Source organism: Ostrinia nubilalis, chromosome 4 (assembly GCF_963855985.1).
Source record: "Ostrinia nubilalis chromosome 4, ilOstNubi1.1, whole genome shotgun sequence".
Classification (NCBI taxonomy): domain Eukaryota; kingdom Metazoa; phylum Arthropoda; class Insecta; order Lepidoptera; family Crambidae; genus Ostrinia; species Ostrinia nubilalis.
The window spans coordinates 14,779,872-14,792,622 of NC_087091.1; the positions used below are offsets into that span (position 1 = coordinate 14,779,872).

Below are 12,751 nucleotides of genomic sequence, written 5' to 3' on the forward strand. Positions count from 1 at the left end.
GTCCATATGGACATTTTGACACCTGCACATTCCAACCGTTGAGCGTTTTTTCGCATTGACCACCCACTCCCAGAATGAATTACACCATATCGTTGACGATTTTTAGATACCTTCGCGAAGAAAACCGACAAATAATAATAAGTACTGCGTACAGAAACGTAGTATTTATTATTATTCCGTGGTTAAACATTAATACGTATTTGAATATTCGATGTAAGTTAACGTTAATCATTTTACATTGCATTTGTTAAAGAAAAATGACAGTTACAAGCGAAGTTTAGGGAGTATCCTTATAATTCAACTAGAATAAAGACGTTTCCTGGATAAAAAAGTAATAATTTAATTAGTCCGTCAGTTAACTTATTAAAAAATATCCAATATGTATTTTTCGCTTTATCAAATCAATGAAAATTTACGGCGATAAAGCACGCCTAAAGTTGAAAAGTTTAGACCCGTGACGTCACTACATGGTAAAACGTGTAGCACGGTATGACGTCAGTCGCTAGCGAGAACGTTTATAAAGTCCGGTCGCCGAGCACATAGCATTTCGCCCAATGACTCCAAGCTGGGTTCCTTATCACTTGCACGTAGTTATATTGCTGTCGCGGCTGTACGACGGGCGGCCGCAGTAAGTGTGCGAGCACGAAATTCTATCTGCTCGGCGACCGGACTTCTGTTACTTCTTAAGAGCGTTTACGCCGTTTGGCGCAAAAACAGTACTTTTTCAACCCGTTACAATCATTAACCAGTTACATTACAAATAATAATAATAATAATAACTTAGCGTCACTGACACTTTAGCGTCAGTTTACAAGCTGAATTTTTTATAAAAAATACTGTGAAAACGATTTAACAAACATTTATATCCTATAGCATAGGTCCTTAGGCAAATAGTTAGTTGAGAAAATTCTTAGATTTAAGCATTTTACAATAAGAAATCACAAATTCAAAGAACGTGAAATACCCAAAAATCAAAGTGATTTTTACACCATTATTCTTCTTTAATTCAACATAAAAAATAGCTTAATATAATAAAATAACATCTTCTTTAAAATATTTACTTTGAAACGATATATAATTCATTGTTATTGTTTTGCTATAAACATTTAAAAACTATTAAAAAACGCCGTGCGCGAATCATTTCCAATGATGCCCCTTGAAACGCCGCGCTTCGCATAAACGCTCTTAACCCATATATGCCCAGAGGCACGAAAACGACCCAATGGTACATGTTCTCTTGCGATGCCCATTACAAAAAAACTGTAGGTTTGTTTTCTGTTTTAACGCTATAAATATAATGTTGAAAGAACTTCCTAATCAAATATATCAGTTACTAAGTTCGTACGCCGCCACTTTTTTTAGAATTTGAAATTGAATTTCACAGATTTTTTTGTTGTTAAAATTAGTGCACCCAGTCTTACAAAAATGTAAATATTCTTTTATGTATTCTGTTTTAAACGATTATTGCGATTGAAATATTGAAATGAATATATTTCCAAGGTAAATAACTAAGAAGTGTTATGAAAATTTAAATATGTGCTTTGTTATTTTTTGCAAAAGTTCTGTTGGTCGAAAACGACCGCATGGGCATATATGAGACCAGAATGTAGATTTTCATAGTATAAAATATTTCAAATAAAAGTCGTGTTTATTATATAATTAGTTTATAATTTCATCAAATTATAGTAAATAGTGTAAAATAATGTTATTTGGTTAATTTAGGACCTTGAATAATTACACAGTTAGTACAATTTAGGCACGAAATTCTGCAAAACACTTGTTTGTTTTTGCATACTGGACCATTCCTGAGATTCTGACTGGTGAGGATCAAATGCTCAACACCATACAGCCTTCTAGAGGTATATTAGAGGGCACTGGGCGTGTTGAAGGTCCAGGCTGAGTTCGAGGAGATCCATTTGTAAGAAGCGAATTTCTAGTAATTTACCTTCGAAACTTCAAAGTGTCTACAGATGCTCCAAGGGATCTCGCTATTATGGCAAAGTTATTGATGGGAAGGAAAGAAATGGTTCTAATGTTTTTGACATGGTTGATTGATGTCACCGTCAATAATAACTCTGGAGTTTCGAAGCAATTGACGCTAGAAATTTGCTTCCAAAATATAGATCTCCTTGAACTCAGTCTACCTTCAACACGCCCAGTGCCGTCTAATATACCACTAAATGTAAGGCGATATGGTGCTGAGCATTTGATTGATCCTCAGCGGTCAGATTCGTAGAAATTGTGCAGTATGCAAACACATAACTGTGAAGAAATGCAGCAAGTGTAGTGTAAATCTCCATGACAAATGTTTTGCGGCCTAAATTGTATACTAACTTTATTATTATTCAAGTTCCTAAATAAACCAAATATGATTATTATACACTATCTGCTATATTCTGTTCAAATTTGTAAACTAATTATATAATAAATACGACTATTATTTGGAAATACTTTATACTATGAACTACTACATTCTAGTCTCATATATGCCCAGGCGGTCGTTTTCGACCGACTGAAAAAAAAATAGTTCCGAATCCTGAAATCCAAAAACTCATCTTGGTTCATGATTATGGGCCTATATAGAGTAAATATGCCAATATACATAAAAATCTGGGACCTAAATAGTTCTGGGCATATATGGGTTAACAACGGCACTGAAGCTCATTTCCAACGTGGTTGTTGCAGGTATCTCCACACAGATGCTGTCGCGCGTGACGGGCTCGGTGCTGGTGGTGGCGGGCGAGCGCCACGACCTGCCCACGGAGCAGCTCGGCAAGACCAACATCGGCCTCAACCTCAAGTTCAACAAGAAGGTATTAACTGCCTCGAGAACTTCGAGAGAATCTTATTTGAATTTGAAATTCGAGAGTGAAAAGTCCATTGACATCACACTTTAACAACTTGCCAAGTATAGATGACCTAAACTGAACTGTCTCACCAAACTCATTGACAGGGAGGCGCCACCGTCGTTCAACTATATAGTTTCCAACATGGCAAAAATCGGAACCAGCGATCCGGTATTGACGGTGGCTCCCCGCTGTCAATGTCACGGATAGGACAGTTCAGTTTATTGGATCTATATCGTTCGAATGACATTCAGTCAAGCGTGTGATATTCTCGATCGCCATTTTGTTCTTTTTCCAAAAGATTCTTGAACCTCAGACATGTGAGTTTAAAAAAAAAGAAAGTGTTTCTTCAAAATACTAATTTATTTATTTGTTATAAAAGTTAATTAAATAAATGAAGCGTCACGTGTGTTAACCATTCACTCGAATTGAGCAATTCCTCTTTTTTTGAAAAGTATATTAAAATCTATCGTAAATTGTTTGCTAAATTACGGGGTCATAACAAGTCTACATTTTTCATTATTTTTAGACCTTATGACACTAAGACGTAAAAAAATGGTGAGAATATTGACTTAATAAAGGTTATGTATGATCCACCATAGATAAAGGCTGGCAAATACTATAATTTATATTTTCGTTATCAGAATCAAGAGGTATCCGGCTACACGCGCCGCTGCAAAGTATCCAACACGTGGCTGTATTCTGACCGCTGCATCGCGCTCGTGAAGTCTTACGCGATGCAGTATCCAGACCTATTCGACACGCTGGCCAGGAACCTCGGCTGCGACATATTCTTCGAGAGCGACCTGTGGCCCAACGAGATGGGGTGAGTGGCTAAAGCCCGGTCCGTGAGCACGTAGAATTTTGTCCAATGACCCCTGTCGCGACTGTGCGACTTGCACCCGAAGTGAGTATGCGAGCGCGATAGCAACATAATTACGCGCGAGCGATAAGGATGGGTAGCTTGGGGTCATTGGACAAAATTCTACGTGCTCACAGACCGGGCTTTAAGCAGAATTGAGGAGATCCGCAGGGAGAACAGTGTCAGTGGGCGGGGCACAATGCTCGTAGAGCTGGTTGTCCTTAGAGCAAAAAACTTTTACGAGCGACCACAGACTGGAAGACATTGTGTAAAGCATGTCTCACACTAGGTGGATCAACGATCTGGTGAATGTCATGGCAAGTACCTGAATGCGGGCAGGATCAGTCGTTGTGGAAATCCTTGGGGGAGGCCTTTGTCCAGCAATGGACGTCTTTTGGTGTCAATTGGGCTAGGATGCGCGCGCATCCTAGCCCAATTGACACCAAAAGACGTCCACCATAAGAATATATCACGGCACCGTGATATATTCTTATCGATGACAAAATGTATGGGCAAAATCGATAAAATGGCGTGATAACCGCTCATTGCGGTGCGCATCTTAGGCCTACATCAATTAATACAATAAACGAGATGGGGTGAGTGGTTAGTACAGATTCCACACCAGAAGATACATTGCGCTCGAGACACTTCGCTAAAACTCGCGCGGATCCCCACAATCAGGTTTATACAGGGTGACTGGAACTGAACCCGCCATAGCTAATACGCGTATAGAGGAGGTCATTTGATAACACTGGTCAACAAAAAAAATAAAATTGTTTGTTTCTTTTTCTCTAACAGCTTTTGTTTTTGTGTTATAGCTATCTACCCTAATTTAATATTTTTACTTAGATTTTTGATTCAATTGGTCAAAAAAAAATATTTTTTTTGTGTTTTCGATATTGTTTCGTTACGAAGATGTTGTGTGCTTAATCTAGATTGCTTCTGCTATGTTTGTGGTAAATATAATATTTGAAAAATATCGAAAACCTCTATCGGACTTGACGAAAACTGCGTAACATCGACACTTTAAAATAAATATTTGAAATTAAGTAATCAAGACCACAAATGGGTCATTTGTGTTCTGAGAATAGGTGACTTCTTTTAGGCCAACAAGGGGGCTACACAAAGTATCCGTTCCATGGTGTCTCTGGAATAGGCGTAACAAACAATAGCGTTGGTTACAAAACTTTTGACCAGTGTGGCTTCCCACACACACAACTTTAAGCTCTTCAGCTAAAGTTGATACAATCAATTTTATAAACGTGCCTTTAGTTAGCCAAGACCGTATCACCGTACTTCCACCACATTATATTAAGCTCGGCATCTTGAATCAGTTTGTGAAGGCGCTTGACAAAAGTGACGAATGTTTTAATTTTCTTTCGCGCAAGATTTCAGGATTGTAGGCGATGTAGGTCGATGGGTGAACGTAGGTGATGAATGAAATGAAAGTCCAGGTAGGTACGTTGAAAATGAAGGCGCGTCCGGGTGTGCGCACTAGTACGTTCGCAGAGGGTGAGAGTTCGACGACGACTGGCGGCTCTCGGCCGCGTGTGCGGCGCGGTGAGCCGCTAGAAGCTTCTCACCATAAAAGGCGAGAGGCCTCCGGCCAATCAGCGGGCCGCATTGCTAACGGCTAGCTCGGAATGTTCTAGGCGCGCGATAATATTATTACCTACGCGCGCACCCAGATTCGCTTACTTATTTAATTATGCCATAACACAACAATACAACATTTAGGTAAATGTAGCAAACATTTAGATATTATTGGCTTAGTTAGATATAGGTAGGTAAAGATATAGATTACACATTTAGGTATTAAATAGATTTCAGGTTATAAACAAAAATACTATCAGGTAAGTCACAGGACTTAAGGTCATATAATAGTCAGTAGTTTATATTATAATGTACAAAAAGTATAACATTACGTCGTTCTAGTTAGTTAGTACCTAGTCTTGTCAAAGTCAAAGTCAAAGTCAAAATTTCTTTATTTGTTTGGACTAATAAATAGTTCTTACAAATCGTCATTTTGCTCTTAAGGAGCCTCTACATGTCTCATAATCTTTTTACCCTACCAGCGCTTCGAGACCAACATTTGGCAAGTGCTGAGAAGAAGCGCCGCAACAAACTCAGTCACCACAACAGCTTGGTGGCCATCGTCAACATCCTCCCCCCTAGTGTCGCTTTGCGACACTCATAACCAAAGTTAAAACTACGCGCGTCACTCACTGGTCACTTCATCACACCCGTTGTTGGTCCCAGACCATAGTGCCAGTTGCCTCAAGCGTGGCTTAGCCAAACGTCGCGCGGTTCTAACAAAGTCTCCATAAGTAGGTAGGTATTAGGATAGGACGATGTCGTAAAAAAAACAGTAAACGATAAATAAAGTAAAATTTTCAGTAGCACACAAAGAAATTCTTACACAACTAGTAATTAAAATGTTCATCAAATAAAATAACTAGTAGTAATCAAAATGTTCATCAAATAAAGTAACATCAGTAGATATTTCCGTTAAGTAGGATCTTGCGGCCACAAGGCGCACTCTTTACGGAGGAACAAATGACTTAAAATGCCATTTTTCAAGCGGTTAACATTTTGATACGAGTTCAGCAATCTAGTGACGTCAAAGTCATGCTTCCACAGGAAGTCCTCGGTGAAAAGACCGTCAACAAGTTTACCTAAACTTTCTAAAATATTAATTACAAGTAAATCATCTTTATATTTACAAGGTTCAATCTCTTGCAACTGTAGCAAATCATGTTCATATGGATCGTGTTGCAAGCAAGTTAAACTGTCACTATAAGTAGATTCGACAGAAGGTTCATCTACTTTGCGCGGCAACGACTTTCCATATGTATCGGTAAATAAACAAGTTGATGAGATCGCTAAATTACCTAAACATTCGTTGCTAGACTCGGTAGTGGAATCGAGCGCACGCGCCTCCGTAGGTATGCAAGCGGCGTCGGCAGACGCGTGGGGCCCGAGTGGGGGCGGCTCGCACGCACCGAGTGCGAGTGAGGCCGCGCTATCGGCCAGCGCATCGCTACGCGCGCGGGGCCCAACTGGGGCCTGTTCGCACGCAACGAGTGCGAGCGAGACCGCGCTACCGGCCAGCGCGTCGATATTATTACAACAGGCGGCGACGGTTTGAGTTGGTTCACGAGATTCAACAAAACACAAGTTTGTGGTAAAGCAAACAGATGAATCAATTACCTTGTTCGTTGGCCCGTGTACGCACCATCCTAGGCACGTCTTTGTCATGTATGGCTCACCTGGTTTTCTCCTTATGCACTCAATCGGAGCGATTAGGTCGCAATTATCTTGCCCGATTAATAACATTGGCTGGGCATTACACTTACACAAATCACTATTTACACATTTGTATTTACAAAAATCAATATTATGTACACTTTGCAATGGCAAATTAAGCTCAGATATCTTTCTGGCTTCTAAACTAAAACGCTTATTGTCTCTATTCGCGATTTCAAAGTTCACTATCTCGGTCTCACACGATAGTTCATTGTCCCATGCACCACGAGCGCGCATGGTATGAGGCGCTCCGTGCAGTCCAACCTCATCCGCGAGTCGCGACGCGATTAACGATACGGTCGAACCGTCGTCTAGCAAGGCGTGCGTGTGCATACTGCCTTTCGGACCGTACACTGTAACCGGCACTATTTTCAGTAGTACTTGGGACTCGTCGTTGCACTGAAGCGCGGTGGTATGGTTTACGGTTTCACAGTCACTCTCACTGAGACGCGGTTCGTCGCGTTCTGATGCCGTCTGCTGCTGGGGTCGCGGGTTCGACCAATGTAGAAGGCGATGGTGGCCGAGCCCGCAACCTTCGACGTCACACTCGGGGGCTGTGCACGTAGTATCGGCGTGTCGTGGTAGTAGGCATTGAAAACACAGTTTCTCTGTACGTGCGAAGCGCCAGCGATCCTTGCGTAGAGCTCGCTTGAACTTCATGCATTGTTCAAGTGAGTGCGTTTGTGTTTTACAAAAGTTACACTTTTCGTTGTGGTCGTAGTTGGTAGACACGAGTACATTTTTGTGTGAGCTTCTGTTGTACTCTGGCTTACGTCTGGCTTCGTGTTGGTTGTGTACGAAGCTAACACCGGCCGCGGCTACTTTTTGTGCTTCTAGGTATAGAAAGTCTGATAGGCACTCTAACTTGGGTTTTTCGTGTAACTCACGGTTGGTGTATGCGTAGTCAGCCCACTTGTTCACGAGTAGTGTAGGTAACTTTGATACGATGATGTTTACGAGTTCGGGGCTCTGTAGGTACTCGCGTTGTTTTATCGCTCGGGCAGCTGCTACGTGGTTTTTGATGTTGATTGCGAACTGCACTAATTCGGTGTGGTAACTTTCAGCTAGTGGTTTTACTTTCTTGAGTTGTGACACTATCTTGTTCATGATGATTTCTGGTCGGCCAAACCGAAGCTCTAGCATGTCAATTATTTCGTTAGGTGACATGCAATCGATGAGTAGCGAAGATACTGCGTCTTTAGCTTCACCTCGTAGGCATTTACGAAGGCGCCACATGTTCTCGGTGTCGGTGTATTTACAGATCTCGGTGGACTCGAAGTATGCGTTCCGGAACTGTAACCAGTCGAGGGGGTCACCGTAGTAGATTGGCAAGTCTTTGGAGGTGGCCAATCTCGACAAAAGTTGGTCGTTTTGGTTCATTGCAGCGACGTTGGAGATCGCACTTACGAGTGCAGCCGCCAGCTCTTGAATTTCAGTACGCTGCTGGGGTGCGGTGCAGGTGACTTTCTCCTCCCGATGTGTCGTTGCAATGTGTGTTGTGTCAAGCCAAGCTTCCACTTTCTCCGATGATGACATCACAGATCTCTCCGAGCCGAGCTCGGCAAGGTCGGCGTTCAGCTCCATATCAATGAGCGACTTACGAATCGCGGCTTTTTTCGCGGCGGCCTCCGCGGCGGCTTCAGCGGCGGCGTTCGCGGATGCTTCCGCGGCTTTTGCGGCCGCTTTCCTGGCGGCTTCTGCTGCTTCGATCGCTTCCAATTCGACTTCTGCCCTCTTTCGTGCAGCTTCAATTGTGAGTCGCCGTGCTGCAGACGATGTGCGCGTGGACTGGCTGCCCTCACTCTTCAACACTTCACTAGCGACTTTCACTTTGTTTGTCTTGTCTTCGTCCATCATTTGTCGGCGTGTTTTAACAGCGGCGCCGCGGGGGGAGCGAAGCAAAGACATGTTGATGACTCACTGTGTTCACTATCGTAGATTCGGCTCGTAGGACCACTTTGTAGGCGATGTAGGTCGATGGGTGAACGTAGGTGATGAATGAAATGAAAGTCCAGGTAGGTACGTTGAAAATGAAGGCGCGTCCGGGTGTGCGCACTAGTACGTTCGCAGAGGGTGAGAGTTCGACGACGACTGGCGGCTCTCGGCCGCGTGTGCGGCGCGGTGAGCCGCTAGAAGCTTCTCACCATAAAAGGCGAGAGGCCTCCGGCCAATCAGCGGGCCGCATTGCTAACGGCTAGCTCGGAATGTTCTAGGCGCGCGATAATATTATTACCTACGCGCGCACCCAGATTCGCTTACTTATTTAATTATGCCATAACACAACAATACAACATTTAGGTAAATGTAGCAAACATTTAGATATTATTGGCTTAGTTAGATATAGGTAGGTAAAGATATAGATTACACATTTAGGTATTAAATAGATTTCAGGTTATAAACAAAAATACTATCAGGTAAGTCACAGGACTTAAGGTCATATAATAGTCAGTAGTTTATATTATAATGTACAAAAAGTATAACATTACGTCGTTCTAGTTAGTTAGTACCTAGTCTTGGTGGCCATCGTCAACAAGGATTAAGCACAGAAAACTTAAAAGCTGGTAATTTTTGATGGGATTCACATTAGGCAACTGTTGAATGATCGTAATTTTAAGAAATCAATGACTGAAGTCCAGTCCTAAGCTTAGAATTCATTTTTTTTGGTTAAAGTAATTTCCTAAGCAAAAATAAATTGTTAAGAGCATACTATCCAACTTGCAAGAGCTAGGGTGCAACATGGGCATAAAAATACACTTCATGTACTCGCATTAACATCGATTTTCACAAAATGTGGGTGATTTTAGTGAGGAGCAGGGTAAAAGATTTCATTAGAATTTTCGGACAATCGAAGAAGGTTATCAGGGGTGGTGGTGCTCATATATGAATGGCAGACCATTGCTGGAGTTTGCAACGAGATCTACTCAAACCTGTCCATTCAAGGAAATCATATAAAAGGTCATTTACTAGTGTTCAATATAAATTTTATTAACACAATGTATAATTTTTCGTATTTTTTTGTCAAAATAATAAAACTCTATATTTTAAAAAGTAAAGCTGTTGGCGATCTCCCAGTATTTTTTTCATAATCAGGGCCATAGAAATACCCAATAACAGAAAAAAAATTAAAGGAAACAAAACATGTGTTGACCAGTGTAATTATTAAACCTTACTTTCTATGACTAAAGTTTCATAGTTTAGGAGATATGTAAATTTTTATACTTTTTTCAGATTTTTCCGAAATTTGACCTAAAAACTGCTTAATTTTTTTTTTCTCGCATGATTTTAACCGATTTTTTTATTTCATACTAATATTGAATAAATCTTTAGTCAAATAAAGAAATTTTAGATCCAGATAATGATTGAATAAACTAGTTACGAGCCGCCAAAGTTCAACAAAAGTACAAACTACGATAAAAAATTCAAGTTCGAATTCGATTTTAAAAAAAACTAATGGTGATAATGGATTGCCAATTATCTTAAAAATATCTCTACCTTCTCTTCTTTCCAATGATATATCACATGTAGTAATTAGATATTGAAATTTATTAAAACTTCAAAGTTTATGGAAGAAAGTGGAGTAATAATATGAAAATTATCCATACAAAGTTTCTCCAAACATCTCATATTTTCTGCTATACTCCTTTTCATAACTATTTTTGTATGTTTTTTGAAAAATGAATTTTAGTAATAATCACATTATGAAGAAAAGAGTTTAAAAAAATTCAAAATCAACTTTGTATGGATAAATTTTTGTATTATTACTCCATTTTCTTCTATAAACTTTGAATTTTTGACAAATTTCAATATCTAATTACAACGTGTGGTATATCATTGGAAAGAAGAGAAGCTAGAGATGTTTTAAAGATCATTGGCAATCCATTTCACCATTATTTTTATTAAATCGAATTCGAAGTAGAATTTTTTATCGTGGTTTGTATTTTTGTTAGACTTTGGCGGCTCGTCAATCATTATCTGGATCAGAAATTTATTTTATTTGAATAAAGACATATTCGATATTAATATCTAATAAAAAAAAACTATTGAAATCACCAGGGAAAAAAAATTTAAGCAGTTTTTAAGTCAAATTTCGGATAAATCTGAAAAAGTATAAAAATTGACATATCTCCTAAACTATAAAACTTTAGGTATAGAAAGTAAGGTTCAATAATTAGCAAATGATCTCCTCTATACGCGTATTAGCTGTGGCGGGTTCAGTTCCAGTCACCCTGTATTTAGCAGCATATGCGTATGACGTGATTCCACACACAGGGGGCCGGCGTGGAATGCAAGTTTTGCGTCAGCACTCAAACGCACGATCCAATGTGGATGGCGATCGACATTCACGGTGTTGACCTGTAGGCCTAGGAAGCGCGCCGCGATAAGCGTTTATCACTACATTTTATCCATTTTACGCGATAAGCCCATACAAATTGACGTCTAAAATCGATAAGATTTTGTCACGGTGCGCATCCTAGCCCTATGTTATGGATTACTTATGACAATACATAACTACGTGGCTGTACTCGGATCGTTCCATTGCTTTAATGTGGTCAAAGCCTTTTTTTAATCTCAGAATCAAAAGGTATCTGGGTGAGTGGTAAATGCTAACTGATTTAGCTGGGTTCATTGCGCAAGGCACTTAGACACATGATGTTGGTCTTGAGAAAATGATCCCGATGTTACGTCGCCTACGTCATATTTAAACCGTGCGTTTAATGGTGCTCCCACATTGCCGTTAGAAAATGTTTAGTAACATAGTAAACATTTGTTAGCAAACATTTAATCACAAATGTAAAAAAATGTTTTTATGTTAGAAAACTTAGTATCGTTAGTTAACAATTTATAACCAAACAAATTATAACAAAATTAAACATGCTATATTTTCCTCTAGCTTTAAGCGTTTGGCGCATCCAATAAGAGCGCTTTTTCTTCTTTTTTAAACAAAAAATGAAAGCTATTCCAATGAGCAAATCCTTTTCCATTTTCGTGTAAACGCCCTCAGAACGCTAACCAAACTGCGAGCCAACACCAGATTTAAATGTTATAAAATGTTAGTAAACATTTTCTATTAGTGTAGGAGCACTTATAACATGTAACAGTTCCTAACAAAATGTAACAATTGACAACATTTGTTAGTAAATGTTTTTATGTTAGAAAATGTTTGCTAACGACAATGTGACAATGTGGCACCATGAGGAAATAGCCTAGTAACATTTCACCCTTCTCCATCAGGCAAAAGAAAGCAAACGAAGTCCAGAACTGGTTGAAGAGTCTGCCGCACAATAACGCGGTGCGCCGCGAGTGCGGCTCCGAAGCCCTGGAGCCCGAGGAGCTGAAGGCTCTATGGGGGTCGCTGGAGAAGCAGCTGCAAGACCTCAAGCACAAGGAGAAGAAGGTCACGCTGCAGGTCAAGTGGAACCTGCTGTATAAGGTCTGTTATGTTTTTACTAGCTTTTGCCCGCGGCTTCTCCCGCGTGAAATTTAGTTTGTCACAGATCGTCATAAGTTATGTGTTATTCCGGGTTATAAATAATAATAATGTAAAGTTTCATCAAAATCCGTTCAGTAGTTTTTGCGTGAAAAAGTAACAAACATCCAGACATCCAAACTTTCGCATTTATAATATTAGTAGGAAAAGTGTAAATTGAGTGGAATGTCAAATGTCAAGTAATCAACTGTTTCTTGCCCGTATTCACAAACGATGCTTGATTAAGTGAAGCAGTAAATCGAACGCACA

General features: G+C 40.1%; 1 protein-coding gene across 1 annotated transcript in view; it reads left to right on the forward strand.

The window, feature by feature from the left end:
* Window positions 1-12,751, forward strand: part of LOC135071252 (5'-3' exoribonuclease 1) — a 52,258-nt gene that overhangs the window by 24,011 nt on the left and 15,496 nt on the right. Inside the window, exons 19-20 of the mRNA XM_063965037.1 lie at window positions 6,663-6,678; window positions 12,254-12,445. Of these exons, the coding sequence (XP_063821107.1) occupies window positions 6,663-6,678; window positions 12,254-12,445 (208 nt within the window). The remainder of the gene's footprint in view (window positions 1-6,662; window positions 6,679-12,253; window positions 12,446-12,751) is intronic.